Source organism: Zootoca vivipara, chromosome 16 (genome assembly GCF_963506605.1).
Source record: "Zootoca vivipara chromosome 16, rZooViv1.1, whole genome shotgun sequence".
NCBI lineage: Eukaryota > Metazoa > Chordata > Lepidosauria > Squamata > Lacertidae > Zootoca > Zootoca vivipara.
In genome coordinates, this window is record NC_083291.1 from 8,060,021 (window position 1) to 8,078,196 (window position 18,176).

General features: G+C 43.8%; 1 protein-coding gene across 6 annotated transcripts in view; it reads left to right on the forward strand.

Annotated features, from left to right (window-relative positions):
• The window catches only part of KDM4C (lysine demethylase 4C), a 210,914-nt gene extending 204,186 nt beyond the window's left edge, over window positions 1–6,728 (forward strand). For all 6 annotated transcript variants that reach the window (XM_035140866.2, XM_035140870.2, XM_035140869.2 and 3 more), the window contains 2 exons: window positions 1,616–1,708; window positions 5,300–6,728. In XM_035140866.2, the coding sequence (XP_034996757.1) occupies window positions 1,616–1,708; window positions 5,300–5,476 (270 nt within the window). In that variant the 3' untranslated portion in view covers window positions 5,477–6,728. The remainder of the gene's footprint in view (window positions 1–1,615; window positions 1,709–5,299) is intronic.
• Window positions 6,729–18,176: the final 11,448 nt, after the last annotated feature.

Consider the following 18,176-nt stretch of genomic DNA (forward strand, 5'->3'; position numbering starts at 1 on the left):
ACATATACCAGTAGAACTAATATCACCACCCTGAAAATGTTTGGGCTAACAAAAATCTTTTAATACTGTCAGGAAGCCTTTAGACATATTTGAGTAAGATGTATGGATTCCTACTGTACATAAGCAGTTTTTTTAATCTTTGAATTAATCATTATTGTCACAGAGGAGGCGCTGCGACTACTCTAGAGTAACGACTCTCCAGACCGTTGCCTTTTCATGCTTTTATTGTGTGCAGGCTATTTACAGTGCTAGAGCTGTACAGGGTACATGTTCTCAGTCTGACCCAGAACCCTGGAGTGACGCTTCCCGTGTTTTCTTCCAACATAAGAGTCTGGGCACCCCAAATCTCTTTCCGCGTTTCCTCCTGCGTAATTCCGGAACCGGAGGGAAAAAGGGTCTCCTTTCCATGTTTTCCTTCTCCCCCCTTTCCCCCGCTCTCTCTTCCTCTCTCACGTGCAACAGAGGCTCTGCTATCCTGCCAGAGCCCTGTCTCCTACTTCCTCCTTCCCCACTGGACTCTTCCCCCTCCCCGCTAGCTCCGCTGCTATTGGATGAACTGCTCCTCAAGATGGGAGGGGGCTCCCTGTACTGTTTCCCCCTCACAATAATCATGATCATTATCAATGCATTTGTTTCAATGGGCACTTTGAACTTTAAAAATAAACAGCCACATTTGGTCAAGAGCACAAAGAACAAAGATTTAGAAGTACCAGGCGTCCATGTCTTGGAACTGGAAAAGTGGTGTCAAAAAAGTAACTTGGATCTTTTGAAAGGCACAACTGACGGCAGCAGCAGAGTCTTTTAGCATTCCCCACACCTTGCTGCCTTCCCTTTCTCATTTTCTGCTAAAGGGGTTCATACTGGATTAGATCTAAACCTAAGCATGATAAAGCTTTTCATCTTCTGAACAGACTATTTTAAAAGAAGTTCCATCAGATTCAATATAATTCTGCTAACTGGCATTTCCTTTAGTATCACTCATACCTTCCTCCTTTTGACATAAGTCTTCCACAACCTTGAAAACAGAAAGATTAATTCTTATCGCTTGGGAAATTAGATTAACCAGTTGGGCCCTGGGTCATGTGATGGGAGGGGATGGCTGGCTGCCTTGCTTTTATTTATCCCCAAATTTGTAAACCACTCTACATTAAAAAGAAATACCCAGGCAGTGTATAAAAATAGTACAGAGTAGTGTAGAAAAAGCACAGTGTGGCATTATACAGATTTTTTTTTTTTAAAGACAAGGCGCATCATCAGCCCCAGGGGCATTTGTAGCCCCATTTTCCAATGTGAGCAGAAGCAGTCACACTTACCAGGAGCTATTAACTCTTTAAGGAAATTGCTGGGGGGGGGGCTTTAAAATTCAGCAGCAGCTGCTCTGAGCATCTGTTAACTTAAAGAAAGAAGAAGAAGGTTAAGAGTCAGTCCTTGGGCAACCTTGTAAAGTAAGTCATTTTATTGAGGGAGTGGCTGTGCATGAATTTCATGCAGATGAGCATTGAACAGCGAAAATATTTTGTTGCCTGTGCTATCCCATACCAGTAACAGAACCTCAAATAATGCCGATAATTGTAATCTGAAGAATCTCCGTATTTTTTTTAATTTTTATAAATAGGTGGAGTTTGAAGATGGCTCTCAGATAGCAACGAAAAGGGAAGAAATCTACACTCTTGACGAAGAACTGCCGAAAAGGGTGCGGGCTCGATTTGTAAGTACCGGCAAACACGTTGAAATTTGGGCAAAATGCCACAAGTTGATGACTGGATTTCTTTATAATGCCTCACCGCTTTTTATAAAGATTCAGTGCTTATGCATTTCCTTTACCATTGCCCCATGGCATCGTGTCAGATGTTCAAGATCAAGCCTTATCCAGCCTGCAAACAGCATTTCCCTAGATCCCTGGATGCTATTATGTGGCAGCTTGTCACAAGCCGGTCATTCCGGTGAAAGCAGGAAGAACTCACCCACCCCAGGAAAACAACCTTGATGTTGCTTACCTCTTCCACATTATTCATGTGTGCTCCCTACTTGCCTGGTCAGAGGCGGTAGTGCTTCTGAATACCAGTTCCTGGAAACTGCAGGAGGGGAGAATGCCCTTGTGCTCAGATCCTGCTTGAAGGCTTCCAACAGGCATCTTGGGTGGGCACTGTGCAAACAGAATGCTGGGCCAGATCCACTGATCCGATCCATCACACCCTTTCTTCATTCTTATGCTCCACACTGGGAGTCAGTGTTGTGTAGTGGTTAAGAGCGGTGGACTCGTAATCTGGTGAACCGGGTTCGCTTCCCCGCTACTCCACATGCAGCTGCTGGGTGACCTTGGGCTAGTCACACTTCTCTGAAGTCTCTCAGCCTCACTCACCTCACAGAGTGTTTGTTGTGGGGGAGGAAGGGAAAGGAGAATGTTAGCAACTTTGAGACTCCTTAGGGTAGTGATAAAGCGGGATATCAAATCCAAACTCTCCTCCTCCTCCTCCTCGTTTTCCTCCTCCTCCTCCGAAGTTCCAGACATAGCTCTACAGGGTTTAGTTTCTTTTGACTATGAGAGCACTGGAGACTTACAGTGTCTTTCTAATGTTCACTTTATTTGCAAATATATGAGCAGGGTAAAAGCACTCTGTTTTGTATCATTTTTATGAAAATTTTCTGTTTTACAATTTAGAATATTCATTTAAACAACCTTAAAATGTCAGTGACTTCCCGTCTTCTCTTTCCATGGTTCATTTTGCATATCATAAATCCCCGCATATTTTACATAAACTAAACTGTTCAGTATTTCATTATTACATCCATCAAAACTTGTTTACACTGTTTAATTTATCTTAATGCTGCCAACATTTTCAAGTGTACACAATTGCCCCCATATATTCAATATATATTTTCCAATCTTCTTCAAACGTATGTTCTTCTTGTTCTCTTATTCTATATATTAGGTCCGGAAGCTGTGCATATTCCATCAGTTCAAGTTGCCATTCTTCTTTATTTGGGACCTTGCTCGTTTTCCATTTTGGGGCTAACAGAACACGGGCCGCAGTAGTGGCATACATAAATAACCTTTTTTTGACACCTGGGAATTTCCATCTAAATTATCCCCAACAAAAAGGACTCTGTTGTGTGTGTGTGTGTGTGTGTGTGTGTGTGTGTGTGTGTTTTGAAAAGTACTTTTTTAAACATTTCTTTTCAATTCATTATGAATTATTTCCCAGTACTCTTTTGCCCCTTTATAGGTCCACCACATATGAAAGAACTTACCCTCAACCTCATTGCATCTCCAGCGCTTACCTGATTCAGTCTTATACATAGCAAGCCTACTCGGAGTTAAATAGAGTGAAAGCATTCTGTATCAGGCAGCCGCAAATTTCTTTACCCCTGAGTCAGATTCCCAGACGATAGCTGTTGTAGCCTCTCTGCGGTTCCACCCAAAAATCACAGCTAAACTCTCATCTTTGGCTGTCTGCCTACATTCAAACTACAAGCTGCCTTCTTTTCACTGACTTGTCATGTCACTTTAAACTATTGTTAAAACTACGTTTCGGTTTAAATGTGAATATGCAGCATGCTGGTACATTGTGCTTCGCTCCTCCACTGCTGATCCCAGGAAACAAGCCATGGTCTGGCTTAGAGTTACACCTGAGCCCAGGGTCGTGGGTTGTTTCTTTCCGATCAATGAGCTCTAAGACTCTTCCCTAACATATTGTCCACCTGTAGGCACTTTGGAAGATGCCCTGGTAGACCAGAAAGGTCTCTATCATGCCTTAACTGGAGATATTTCTAGTCTACAAGTTTCAGAATCAGAATCATGAAACAGAGTTTGTAGCTCCAACACGTACCTAGCAGCATACATGAGAAAGATGGTTCTTGAACAGTACAATAAATAACTTAATTGGTAAGAACAGTGGATTGATTATTTTTTTTAAAAGCAAAAATTATGTCGAGGAAAATGGCCCATTATTACTTATTGTTTTATAGAGTATTCATAATGGGCTTTATAATTAAAAACAGATGTTCCATAAATCTGTTTTATTGTTGCATTTAACGTAGAATAGCACTGCAGGTATAGTAGATTTCTGCCATTTATTAGAAATCGTGATAGCTTTATAGATCATTTTTACTTCTGTCTGTAATAATGTTAACTTTTCAGGGGAGTTAATGATATTGTTATAATGCTCCCTGAAATCCGGGAATACCCTAGTATCCAGACATCTCTTGGCATCTGGCTTTGATAATGCCCTATTCATCATGAAAATCTTTTGACGAGAAGTCAGTAAGACTGTTTTCTAACCTAGCCTAGCAAAGTATGCTACTCTGGAGAACTGTTTCCTGACTGTACCCAGAGCAAGGGACTGAAACCCTGGATCTTGAGTGGCCATTTCCACCTTCACTGCTATCACAAGACTATAAAGTATGTGCAGAGTGATGGCAGCTGCACTTGGAAGTAGATTGGCTAGGATTGCTTAAGAATGGCAATATCAAAGTTACCTCTTCCTAAAATTATACCAGCTCGACTGACCATGATGAAAGAAGCCTATACAGTGGAACCTTGGTTCTCGAACGGCTTAGTTGACAAACAAATCGGCTCCCAAACGCCGAAAACCCGGAAGTAAGTGTTCCAGTTTTCAAACATTTTTTGGAAGCCCTAACATCTGATGTGGCTGTTGGCTATTGTTTCTGGGGCGCCTGCACCAATCGGAAGCCGCGACTCAGTTTCTGAACATTTCGGAAGTTGAACAGACTTCCGGAACGGATTACATTTGAGAACCAAGGTACGACTGTATATGAGTAAAGGCTTACTTGCAAACAAGACAAGTGAAGAGAGCCAGGCAGATGAAAGGAGAAGGCCAATCACTGTTTGAATAACAATGTCCTCTCTGGCAGATGTCAAAAATATTTTGGTTTATGCATACCTTTCCCACCATGGGTGCTTTTCCCTTGCCAACCTATCAAATTATGTGTAACCAGCCCATATGATTCAATCTGTTTTCAAACATCCAGCCCCTTGGAAGGTCCATTCCATCCATGGTTTGTAAACACACCAGGAAGCTGATCCACATTAGAGATTTACGTGCTTTCTCTTGATTAACTTTGAAGATTAATCTCCACTCAGTGCCTCCATTGATTTATGAATGTATATAACTTGAACTGACGATGGTCTGTGGCCCCTAATAAAAAGACTTTCATGCTCTTGAAGAGGTTGTTGAGATTTATGTTTATTTGAAGAGACTATACCAGAGTAGGAAAACTATTTATGTGGTGTTTTGTTATGTATGGAATATATCCCATAGTGATTGTCTCTTTTCAGTCTACAGCTTCTGATATGAGGTTTGAAGACACATTCTATGGAGCCGATATTATACAAGGAGAAAAGAAGAGGCAGAGGGTATTGAGCTCCAGATTTAAGAACGAGTATGTGGATGACCCTGGATACCGCAGTTTCTTGAAAACCTCGTTCCAGAAGAAGTGCCAGAAGGGATTATAAAAGAAGAAGAAGTGAACTTTTGCTCACCTGCTCTCTTTTCCTTTGTGTGCAGAGGGGATGCAATTACTAAATGTGGGGTTTTAAAAAAAGGGACAAGTTATCATCTTTTTGTCTGACATGTAGCTTGTGGTTCAAACACATACTGAGAGTTTGATCTAAAAATATCTCGGGCACAGGAGAGTGTTGCTTAACTAATATGCTAAACAAGGACTGTCTGATTCACATCAAGGATCGATCGATGTCACATTGGCCCTGTCCAATAACATGTCTAAGAACCCCACAGTGCCACAGATTGGAGAACTTTTAGTCTTCCCTTGCACTGACAGTTACAAGAGAAGTTATACCAATCTAGGTGAGGAACTTTCTTCAGCCTCTGAAGTCCAAGATTTGCAACCTGTACATTGTCCACAAAAGGAAAAGGGAGTTCAACCATCTATATATATATTCAAAGCTTTTCTAAAAAGAAAAAAAGAAAAAGAAAAAAGGTATAAACAGCACTGAGATCTACAAATCCTGCTGTACTGTCATAATTTTGTACAGTGCTTCCCACCCTGTTTATGCCTCCTGTGCTTTCAGTGCTGTCTGGCCAGGACTCGGTTGTTTAAATGTGATGGTGGGGAGGTTTTAATAGAGAAGAGAAAGGTGCTTCTAAAGAGGGAGACCTTCAGGAAACGGATTGTGGGTGTATATTTAAAGAGAGATTTTTGGCATCTATTTTTAAAGATTCCCCCCCCCCCCCGCGATACTCTGTGGGGACGACAGCAATTTGTACAATGAAATGTCTTTTATTGTGTTTGTAAAATTAGAGTTTACATATCTTCGCTTGGCAGGCTAGATTTGAACTAATGTAATATAGTAATATAATATGGTCTTCCCCTTTTTAAATAATAGTCTGCAAATGTAATAGTGTTGGAAATAAAAAAAAAATGATGTCCCTTTGTCTACTAAGGTTGGGTTGTGGCAATGTAATCTGTAGGGATCACACACACACACACACACACACACACACACACACACACCCCTTAGTCAGTATACATCTTTGTTCAAAATAAGGCCCAGTTTAAACATGACACTTTAAAAAACACCTTACTAGTGAGGATTACAAGTGGCTGGTGCCTTCTTTAAATGGTTTTATTTTTTAATTTATAAGATAAGAAACCACTTGTACACATCTGTCTGTACAATTAGCACAGCAGTGCAATGCATAGTTATGCCACAGTGTCCTGATATGTGGCTAATGCTGCACACATAGTCACTACCGTGTTTCCCCTTTTTTAAGACACCGTCTTATAATTTTTTTCCCTCAAAAAAACACACGGTGTCTTATTTTCAGGGGATGTCTTAAGGCTTGGTGCTCTAGTAGTCAGTGCAATCACACATGACACTTTCTGGCACATGCAGTTTGTGATCCACTATAAATATGACATCACCATCACCATCATCAACATCATTAGTTATGCATGGACAGAAGTATGTATGGCATCAGGTGCATAATTTAGCTTTTTTCTAAAACGTGTGTCTAGTTCTCATAAAGAATATCCAAAAATACCCATCCAGACCATAAGAAGCTGCCTTAGACCTAGTCAGACGATTGTCAATCTAGCTCAGTGTTGTTTACACTGATTGGCAGTGGCTCTTCTGCAGGATTTCCGGTGGGAAGTCTCTCCCAGTCCTACCTGGAGATTCTGGGGATTGTACCTGGGACCTTCTGCATGCAAAGCAGATGCTTTGCGACTGAGCCACAGCCTGGAGATGTGATGCACACAGAGAACTCAAGTAAGCACAGGATGCTCCACTAATTTCACTAGAGAGAAAAGATCAATGTGCTCAAGAGAACATGCTAACCCATGGGAGAGCCAGGGCTCCTGCACCCACAATAAATTTCTGCATTGGAGCACCTATCTCCAGAAGGATACACTTCTTAGGGCAGTAAGGTTGGGTGGCTCTTCCTAGCCTCCTGGTCCACCTTTGTGCCCTTCATCTTTGTTCTCCTATTACCACCCATGCATGCATTTCATCCAGCCATTCCACCACCCTCTGCCAAAAGAACTGTAAATTCTCCTAATACTCAAATATCTGGTTAAAAAGAAAATATGCCAATTGAGCAAGTTATGTTAATTAAAGGTATTTGCATACACATTATTGCATACATATTACTGCTTTGCATAATTAATATTAAGCATAGCCCATTTTCTACCATTAACAGAGGGTCTTCCACACTTGATTTTTCTCTTCCCCACTTCGCTTGGAGAGGCGAGCGCCCGAGCTGGGAGACGCGCGCTCTGCAAAGCTCTGCACTCACTTAATCTGCCCGACGGGAAAGCGAAGTGGGGAAGAGAAAAAGAGCCGCTTCAGTGTTTTTCTCTTTTTCTCTTCCCCACTTCGCTTTCCCGTCGGGCAGATGAAGTGCATGCAGAGCTTTGCAGAGCGCGCATCTCCCGCTCGGGCTCTCGCCTCTCCATGTGGCCGCACGGCTCTTTTGCTGCTGCCGCGTTGAAGCGGCTGGGGTCAGGAGCACCCAAGCCAGTGGCCTCATCTCTTCCTGGCCCTGCCAAGGAGGCCTGCCGCCCCGCTGCCCGGCGCTGCTGAGTGCTCCGTCCGTGCTGCTGGGCGCTCCCATCCGCGCTGCTGGGCGCTCCACCCGGGCGCTGCTGAGCGCTCCGCACTGCAGCAGCCAGTTCCGGGCAGCGGGGTGGCAAGCTGAAATCACTTCAAACGGCGTTTTTAAACGCCATTTTCCCTCCTCAGGGCTGACTTCGCTAGGCGCGCGCTACAGCTAATCTGTATCTCCGCGCTCTGCTTCCTTGCTTTGCCCGTCGCTGCTGAGCGTTCCATGCTGCAGCAGCTGGTTCCAGGCCCCGAGCTGGCAGGCATGGAGGTATGTCTTATTTTCGGGGTATGTCTTATATTTCTCAAATGCTTAAAATTGCTGCCCTGGCTTACTTTTTGACTACGTATTAAAAAAGGGGAAACACGGTAGTGAGCCAGTTTAAACATGATTTGGCTGTGTGGAACGGCACACCAGTCAGACTTTTAATTTTTAGCACACCCAGCATAGCATTTAGGTCAGACTTTAGTTCACACATAGTCATTACTAATAACTGAAGCACGACCTTCCTCTAGTTTTTCCTTTGCCTTGCGGCGTTAATCTTGTCAGGTTGCACAAGAGACAGCAGAATGTGCTTGTGTGTTTTCACAGTCTCGTTGCAAGATATGCTTTGGGATTGCAAAAAGCCTAAACGAGCTTTAGCTTTTGCAAAACGTTATCTTTTCCATGGGTGTCGGTCCAGCAACAGATCTCCAACCAGCTGCAACAGGGATAAAACTCCCCGAATTCTGTATTGTATGAATTCCAGATGAGCAGTGATGCTCTGCCGCAACAAAACCAGCAGAGTCCTTGAGGAATCTTAAATGTTAAGTTACTTTATTTACTTTATTACTGTATAAATATTAAGTTATTTGACTGATTAAATTTATATCCTGTCCTTCATATTTTTCTTTCATGAAACAAGTTAGAATGAACAATAGTAGGAATGTTCGCATCACTGCATTCATCTAGCGGATGAAATCAGGAGTTGCTTTTACTTTTACTGTTTTGCTCCTGCCTCAACAAAGCAGTCACGTTTCCTTTAACCACCACCCTCTGCCCAGGAATTGGAGCATTATCACCACCCTCTGCCCAGGAATTGGAGCATTATTATTATTATTATTATTATTATTATTATTATTACTACTACTACTACTACTATTTACAGCAGTGGCTACAGTGATGTAGCCATAGTGATACATCCATAGTGATGTATGGAAGTGAGAGCTGGACCATAAAGAAGGCTGATCACCGAAGAATTGATGCTTTTGAATTATGGTGCTGGAGGAGACTCCTGAGAGTCCCATGGACTGTAAGAAGATCAAACCTCTCCATTCTGAAGGAAATCAGCCCTGAGTGCTCACTGGAAAGACAGATCCTGAAGTTGAGGCTCCAATACTTTGGCCACCTCGTGAGAAGAGAAGACTCCCTGGAATAGCCCCTGATATTGGGAAAGATTGAGGGCACAAGGAGAAGGGGACGACAGAGAATGAGATGGTTGGACAGTGTTCTCGAAGCTACCAGCATGAGTCTGACCAAACTGCGGGAGGCAGTGGAAGACAGGAGTGCCTGGCGTGCTCTGGTCCATGGGGTCACGAAGAGTCGGACACGACTAAACGACTAATCTACTACTACTACTACTACTACTACAGGTGTCATTTCTTGGTGGTGGGGGTTCCATACGGGGCTTCCCCTTGCTCCAATCCACAATAGATGAGATTCTTCCAAGGCCCAGATAGGCCCAAGGCTCATGAGCAGACCAGACCTTGGGGTCCACCACTTCCTCACAACGGTTGCATGTGGCAACCCTTAATTCCCTCATATTCTCTGCTCATCCTTACAGGGTGGGATGGCCCCACAATAAGCCCCAATGAGTGCTGTTGAGAATCAGCAGCTCTGAAAGGCCTCGTGTAGGGCCAAGCATCTCCAGGGACCTACTTGCCAGTGCAGTGAAGCAGCTCTTTAGGTAGGATAAGCGGGTCCATCAACCAAGAGACAAGGGAAGACCAGCTACCTGCTGTTTCCTGGCTACTGCCTGCCCATCTCACTGCCCCAGAAGAAGGTAGCCCAGCGCTGGTCATAGTGCAGGCCTTTCATTCCCTGCCATCCTCTGAGAAGGAAGAATTCCTGGGTTTTGAGAATCGTGATTCTGCCCATCCTCCACCTCAGGTCCAGGGATCTCCCTCTCCCCACCACAATCCTTCCAATTATTTGAGGATGTTTTAAGGCAAATTAAGGAAGCATTATCAAAGGAAATGGGTATTCTACTTCCAGAGCAGCTGCCACCGCTGCCTTTGCAGCCACAATCTGCACCAGCCTCTGCAACTTGATCTGCTAATCTGCGACAATTTCAGAATTACAGCTTGTATCGCACATCATCTAGAGAACCTCCAGCTCCATTCTCACCTAATCCTTTCCCCCCACCCATCTACACAGGGATGGTTCCATTCACTCTCAAACCTCCCAGTTTTGGGGGTTTTGTCCCCATCTGACAGAATCAGATGATGATAAATGGAGTGAAGGATCAGTAACTGAAGAACCCCCATCGGACAGGATGTTCCTTGATGCCTTTGCTATGCCATGCTGTGCCCTGGCCACTCTGGGATTGGCTCCCAAATCTTTTACAGTGGTACCTTGGTTTATGAACACAATTGGTTCCAGAAGTCTGTTCATAAACTGAAGCGTTCATAAACTGAAGTGAACTTTCCCATTGAAAGTAATGGAAAATGGATTAATCTGTTCCAGATGGTCCACGGAGTACTTAAACTGAAGTGTTCATAAACTGAAGCGAACTTTCCCATCGAAAGTAATGGAAAGTGGATTAACCCATTCCAAATGGGTCCGCGGAGTACTCAACCTGAAGCGTACTTAACCCGAAGCATGGGTGTAATTGGTTCCGGAAGTCTGTTCATAAACTGAAGCGTTCATAAACTGAAGCGAACTTTCCCATTGAAAGTAATGGAAAGTGAATTAATCCATTCCAGATGGGTCCGCAGCGTTCTTAAACCGAAAATTCGTAAACCGAGGTGTTCATAAACCGAGGTTCCACTGTAGTTTTAATTTTCTTTAATACGGTCAAAGACCAGTGAGAGAATTATACAGTTCAGTTCATAGAATGGGCATCTACATAGTAAAATTGCAGTCAAAATCTTACAAATTTTAAATTTTTATAAAAGTTTGATATATGAATCTCAGCCACCTGTCGACGCTCTTGTGATAATCCTACGATAGATCGACTAGGTTATCTGTCACTGGTGTTTGCTGTCATAACGGCGTGTCTTATTCTTGTTGCTATGTAGCAAAATTTTGCTACAATCCTGGTAGTCTTCATGTGTTTGTCAGCTAAAAGGTGTCTGGTGTAGGCTTCCTCTGATCGGCCGGGCTGTTTCACTAGGAGCGGTTCGATCAGCTCGTTCCTCGTATCACGGTATAATTGGCAATATAAGAGGACATGCCCGATGGATTCGATCTCATTGTCATCACAGGGGCATAGTCTTTGGTCAACCGGAGTCTTCTTGTATCTACCGACTAATAAAGCTGAGGGGAGGGCGTTAAAACGGGCCCTGGAGAGTGCCCAGCGATGTTTGGGATTATCTAATGACTTGAGGTAATTTGCTAAGTGGATCCTTCGATGCTCATAAAGGTGCCTATAAATTGGTGAGAGTCGGGTAAGATCGTTTTGGCTCCCAAATCAACAGAGCCACCTGCAGGCACTACACAACCTCTCCCCAAATTGCACCCACCCCTGCAGTTATCAAGAAAGTGACCAAAGTAGAATGCATGGCTCTTTCTAATATTAACATGCTGGATACAGAATTCATGGACCACCTTAAGACCTCACCAGTGGACAAACCAGTTTATTCTCTTTCATCAAAATATTTGTTAGCAAAGGATGGAGATGCACAGTTAAAATATACCACTCATAGGCACCTATATTTTGCTCTCAGGTGTGTCCAAGAAGCAGCAGCCCTCTCTTCCTGTGTAGGATCTCCTTACAAATCCAGAACAGGATCCTGCACACTCTTGCCTGCTTAAGATCTCCTGAGCAGCAGCATTTACAGCTGGATGCTTCTCAATTTGCGGCTTGGAGTCTCTCACCTCCACCAAGCATTCTCTCCATCTCAATGACTTCATGATGTCTATAGACCTTCAGGAAGTACCAGCCATTGGTCAATATCATCAGTTCAGAGCCGCCTGGCAGTTTGGCTTGGCCACATCTCCAAGAGTCTTCACAAAGATAAAGGCTGCTTTGGTGGCCCACATCTGCTTCCACAACAAGTACAGTTACCCACATCTTAATGATCTTCTGATCCATTCACCAACCAGGACCCAGGCGGTCCTCCATCTTCAATACACTGCCCAATAGCATCATTACTCTCTGGAGTAATGATAGGGTGAAATGATAACAGCATCGCTCATCTCACTTTATATTATCGCTAGCTTACAAGGCACCACAGAGATATCCCCACTTCCTTCCACTTTGGAAATCACCAAAATGAAAGTGCAGGCATAGACTGTGAAGATTATGAATCAAGAGAGTTGGCTTTTTGGCTGTTATTTGTACAATTGATGTAATTGAATAACTGGCTTCTAACTGAAGGCAATGTACACCCAGGGCATGTGAACTAATACTAAGTGACATGTCTGGCCCCTGGAAAATGCTCTACCAATAAACCACTGGGGAGTCAATTTTCTCTCCCCAAATAGGTGTTTTTTGTTGTTGAAATGGTGAAAAGAATAGATCGTCTCCTGTAGAAAGGAATTAATGGCTATTGTTAAAGTTTTTTTGGTGTTTTTTTTTTAAAATCTCCACAGAAAGCAATTGAGAGGAACCACAGAAGGGTAATTATTAGCTAAATGAGCTATTAACTTCTTCATGAATGTTAAGGGAATGGGCATAGTAGCCCCCAGGAGAAGATTAGAAACCCACGAGCCCATGGGTTTCCTCTGTGATTGATCATATGTCATCTACACAGGCATTCTTATTTATTTTATTTTATTTAAATTGGAAAATGAAGTAGTCTGTCTGGTTTCTAGGCTGACGTTCCACTACAAAGTGAGGGTGGCGGGGGAGGAGAGTAAATGCAGATCTGATTACTGATTGTCACTTATGAACAAGATCCAGACTACTTTTAAATTACCAGTATCTAGGGCTCTCCATTGATTAGACATTTTAGTTGATTGTCTGCCCTTCAGTGCATGTATTAAATAATTCCCCGTGTTACATAAAGCAAACAAATTCAGTCTTGTGCCTTTTTTGACATATTGAAGAGGGTGTGGCTTAATTTAAGCACGTAATGTACAAACACTAGCATTTATTAGGGGGGAAAATCCCCTACCTTTTATCATGAGACATTTACTATCACAAACACTAGAACCAAGATAGCTCCAGGTACCCATAATTCACATCCTTACAGATTTAAAATTTGCCCTCAATGATTAAGGCTTCAATCCTATACCCAAATCCCTAGGAGTAAGCCCCATTGAACTTCACTTCTAAATAGATATATGTATAGGATTCATAGCTGCCAAGTTCTCCCTTTTTTAAAAAAAGGGAAATTCCCTTATGCTGAATAGGCTTCCTCGCGAGAAAAGGGAAAACTTGACAGCTATGATAGGATTTGGCTTCCACTGATGAATCCAGTGATGAATTAGGTTGTAAACACAAAACACCTTCCAGGGAGTAAGCCTCATTGAAAACAATGGGGTTTACTTCTAAGTAGACATGTCTAGGGTGCTGCTGGTAGTTGATTAATCCACCTCCCATTGAAAGTTACAGTTTTGATCATAATTTTGCTCCACTGTGGACGAAGTCAAGGGTTGGGCTAGTGGATGCTCAGACAGGGTAAGGACTAAGGCTGAGATATTTTGCCTTGGTTCTGCTCCATGTTGCCCTTGCTTTTGTCAGACCATGTAATCCATTCTCCCCAGTGAGTTCGGCTGCTGTCAGTATAGTAAGAACATCATTTGCCACCACAGCATTTCTTTGTACTGTATCAGAATTTCATGCTTTATACCTTTCAGACGGTCATGTTAGCTGGTATATTTTCTGCCCTCAGATCTCTTTATCTCATAGCCTGTCCCCTACACTGAATTTAGCCTACAACAGTCTAAATGATACACACAACTTGAATTGTCTTATGCAGCACACTGTAAGTTTGGGGGGGGGGTCCATTTTGGAAGGGGGAAAAAGCCCTGTTCAGAAGTTTAGTCTCCAGATCAAGGGAAGAAATAGTACCAGTCTATTCTGCCTTGGTCAGACCACACCTGGAATACTGTGCCAGAACTGGGTACCACAATTTAAGAAGGATGTTGACAAGCTGGAACGTGTGCAGAGGAAGGCAACCAAGATTATCTAGGGTCTGGGAACCAAGCCTTATGAGGAATAGTTGAAGGAGCTGGGTATGTTTAGCCTGGAAAAAGGGAGACTGAGAGGAGATATGATAAAGGTAAAGGTAAAGGGGCCCCTGACCATTAGGTCCAGTCGTGACCGACTCTGGGGTTGCGCGCTCATCTCGCATTATTGGCCGAGCTTCCAGGTCATGTGGCCAGCATGACAAAGCCGCTTCTGGCAAAGCAGAGCAGCACATGGAAACACCGTTTACCTTCCCGCTGTAGCGGTTCCTATTTATCTACTTGCATTTTGACGTGCTTTCGAACTGCTAGGTTGGCAGGAGCTGGGACCAAGCAACGGGAGCTCACCCCGTCACAGGGATTCGAACCGCCGAACTTCTGATCAGCAAGCCCTAGGCTCAGTGGTTTAACCACAGCGCCACCTGGGTCCCTTATATGATAAATGTAAATGTAAAGGGGCCCCTGACCATTAGGTCCAGTCGTGGCCGACTCTGGGGTTGCGCGCTCATCTCGCATTATTGGCCGAGGGAGCCGGCGTACAGCTTCCAGGTCATGTGGCCAGCATGACAAAGCCGCTTCTTATAGCCATCTTCAAATATCTCAAGGGCTGTCACATGGAACAAGATTGTTTTCTTCTACTCTGGAGGGTAGGACTCAACTCAATGGCTTGTAACCCAAGTTACAAGAAAGGAGATTCTGACAAAACATCAGGAAGAACTTTCTTACAGTAAGAGCTGTTTGACAGCTGAACAGTCTCCCTTCCATGGAGGTTTTTAAGCAGAGGCTGGATAACCAGCTGTCATGGATGCTTTAGCTGAGATTCCTGCATTGCAGGGGGTTGGACTAGATGAACCTTGGGGTACCTTCCAACTCTACAATTCTATGATTCTATATGTTTGGTAATTTAATATTTACCACCACTTTTCGTGGAATAGAAGCTAACCAGTCTATAACTTCTGAGGTCCTCCTGGAACAACCACCCCTGCTTTTTTAAAAAAAGGTTTTAAATTAATCACTTTCCAGTATGCAACCTGATGGGGGGGGGGGCGTTTTGTTAGAAGATTAGCCATTTTACATTTAGTAATGCCTCGCTGGATGCTGGCCACACCTGGAGATTTGTTCATTTTTAATTTGTCAACAAGACCTAGAACTTCATCTTGTATCACTGCTATTGCCTCAGTCCCTCAGACTCCCTTCTGGAGAAAGTTAGTTTAGACACAGCCTTTGTGAAGGTAGTAAAAGTAAAGGTAAAGGTACCCCTGACCATTAGGTCTAGTCGCAGATGGCTCTAGGCTTGCAGCGCTCATCTCGCTCTATAGGCCAAGGGAGCCGGTGTTTGTCCGCAGACAGCTTCCAGGTCATGTGGCCAGCATGACCAAGCCGCTTCTGGCGAAACCAGAGCAGTGCACGGAAACACCGTTTACCTTCCCGCCGGAGTGGTACCTATTTATCTACTTGCACTTTGACGTGCTTTCAAACTGCTAGGTTGGCAGGAGCTGGGACAGAACAACGGGAGCTCACCCCGCCGCGGGGATTCGAACCGCCAACCTTCTGATCGGCAAGCCCTAGGCTCAGTACAGCGCCACCCACGTCCCTATGAAGGGACGTGAAGGTAATACAACTCACCAATTACTGCAGCATTTCATCTTCTTGGTGTCCCTCTGATTTCATTCTCCTCCCCAAGATCACTGCAACCATTCCAGACAGGGAAGCAATAGCATGGTCCCATTTCCAATTTAGGCTTGGGGTGTGGCACGGCTCCAGATTTTGCTGTTGACCAGGAACCTAGTTACCTGCTGTGGGTTATTTACAATTCTTGCTGAATTGATAATGCCACCAAGTCAAACACCTGGGCTCCCCTTCCAACTTTCCCAAGGACGGCCAATATATTCCATTTGTGAGGGTTCTTTCTTTTTTTTAGTAGTAGTCAGCGGATTCCTTCAGGGTAATGAGCTTCATTTAGCCTAAAACACTCTCCCTGCATGAAAAATATGGGCAGTAATTCTGCTCTCATTTCCCATTTTCTCCATTTTTTATATAGTTTCAAGCATGAAATATGGCAAATTACCTTTAAAAGTTTGATCTGTGACTCTGGAGTCACATTTTACAATAATGAATTTTCTATTACGTCACCCACATTTCCTCTAGCTGCGTCCTGTGCAGAGGCTCAGGATATCATTGGGGGTGCTGGTGGTTTTTTTTTTTACATATATATAAAAAATTGATGCAATGCCTGAAAGTCTAGCTCAGCTACCATGCGTGCAAGAGCCTTATATAATAAGACAGTGACTGCTGTGGAAATGACTGAATATAATAGGAAAATCAGAACACAGAATGCATTTTAGTTAATGGGACATTTCCTAGAAGCTGATGCTCTAGAGTGCTAATGCCAGCAGAAATGGAAAGGCAAAAGCGGGGGAGGGGGAAAGACCCATGGATACGGTACAAAAAAATGCCTGTAAATAAACTCAACCTCTTATTCTGCCCCCGCTTAAGGGTGACTAAGGCTGCAACCCCAACCCTACTTACCTGGGAGCCCGCATCAAGGAAGGTGACCTCCTACAACTACAACTAATCCAGAATGCGGCAGCTAGACTGGTGGCTGGGGGCAGCCGCTGAGACCACATAACACCAGTCTTGAAAGACCTACATTGGCTTCCAGTACATTTCCGAGCACAATTCAAACTGTTGGTGCTGACCTTTAAAGCCCTAAACGGCATTGGCCCAGTATACCTGAAGGAGCGTCTCCACCCCCATCATTCTGCTCGGACACTGAGATCCCAGCACTGAGGGCCTTCTGGTGGTTCCCTCGCTGCAAGAAGCCAAGTTACAGGGAACCAGGCAGAGGGCCTTCTCAGTGGTGGCGTTCGCCCTGTGGAACGCCCTCCCATCAGATGTCAAAGAGGAAAACAACCACCAGACTTTTAGAAGACATCTGAAGGCAGCCCTGTTTAGGGAAGCTTTTAATGTTTAATAGATTATTGTATTTTAATGTTCTGTTGCAAGCCACCCAGAGTGGCTGGGGTATAAATAATAAAATATTATTATTAATTCAAGAGGACTTCTGAGTCATCGAAAAGATGGGCCATTGACAATGCAGGCTAGCTGGCTGTTTGGGTTTGTTTCCGAAGGATCTTACAAACCCCAGCCTGAATGTGGATTAGCCAAAAGTGGAGATAGCTAAAAACATGAGCCCACCTTTCTGGCTGTTTCTTGTTTCCTCTTATCCATGCTGACACTGAAATCGTGTTTGTTACTTACAGTCCATCTACACATTACCAGCTTAAAACATAGTGAGGTTGTGTGTCCTCAGCCCCAATGCTGTGCTTCAAGTTGCAATTGCTGTATACACCAGAGAAGAGACAGAGAAGAGTCTTCCCCTCGTGTGCATCGCCTGATTGGTTTTGCTGCATCTGCCCCCCCCCAAAAAAAACCTGTTCACAATGCTCTCTGATATGCACACAATGTCCTCTGGACAGATGCAATGACTTTCTCAAATGGACACACCTCAGCTTAGCTGCAAAGTGTATTTCCATTTGGGTGGAAGCTGTCCTGTAGCAGTCGATTCCATAGTTTAATTATTATGAACTGTGTGAAGAAGCACTTATTTTGTCTGTTCTGAATTTTTGAACATCCATCTTCATTGGATGGATGACTGTAGGGTAGTATTATATGAGAGAGAGGGAGGGAAGGAGGGAGGGAGGGAGGGAGGGAGGGAGAGAGAGAGAGAGAGAGAGAGAGAGAGAGAGAGAGAGAGAG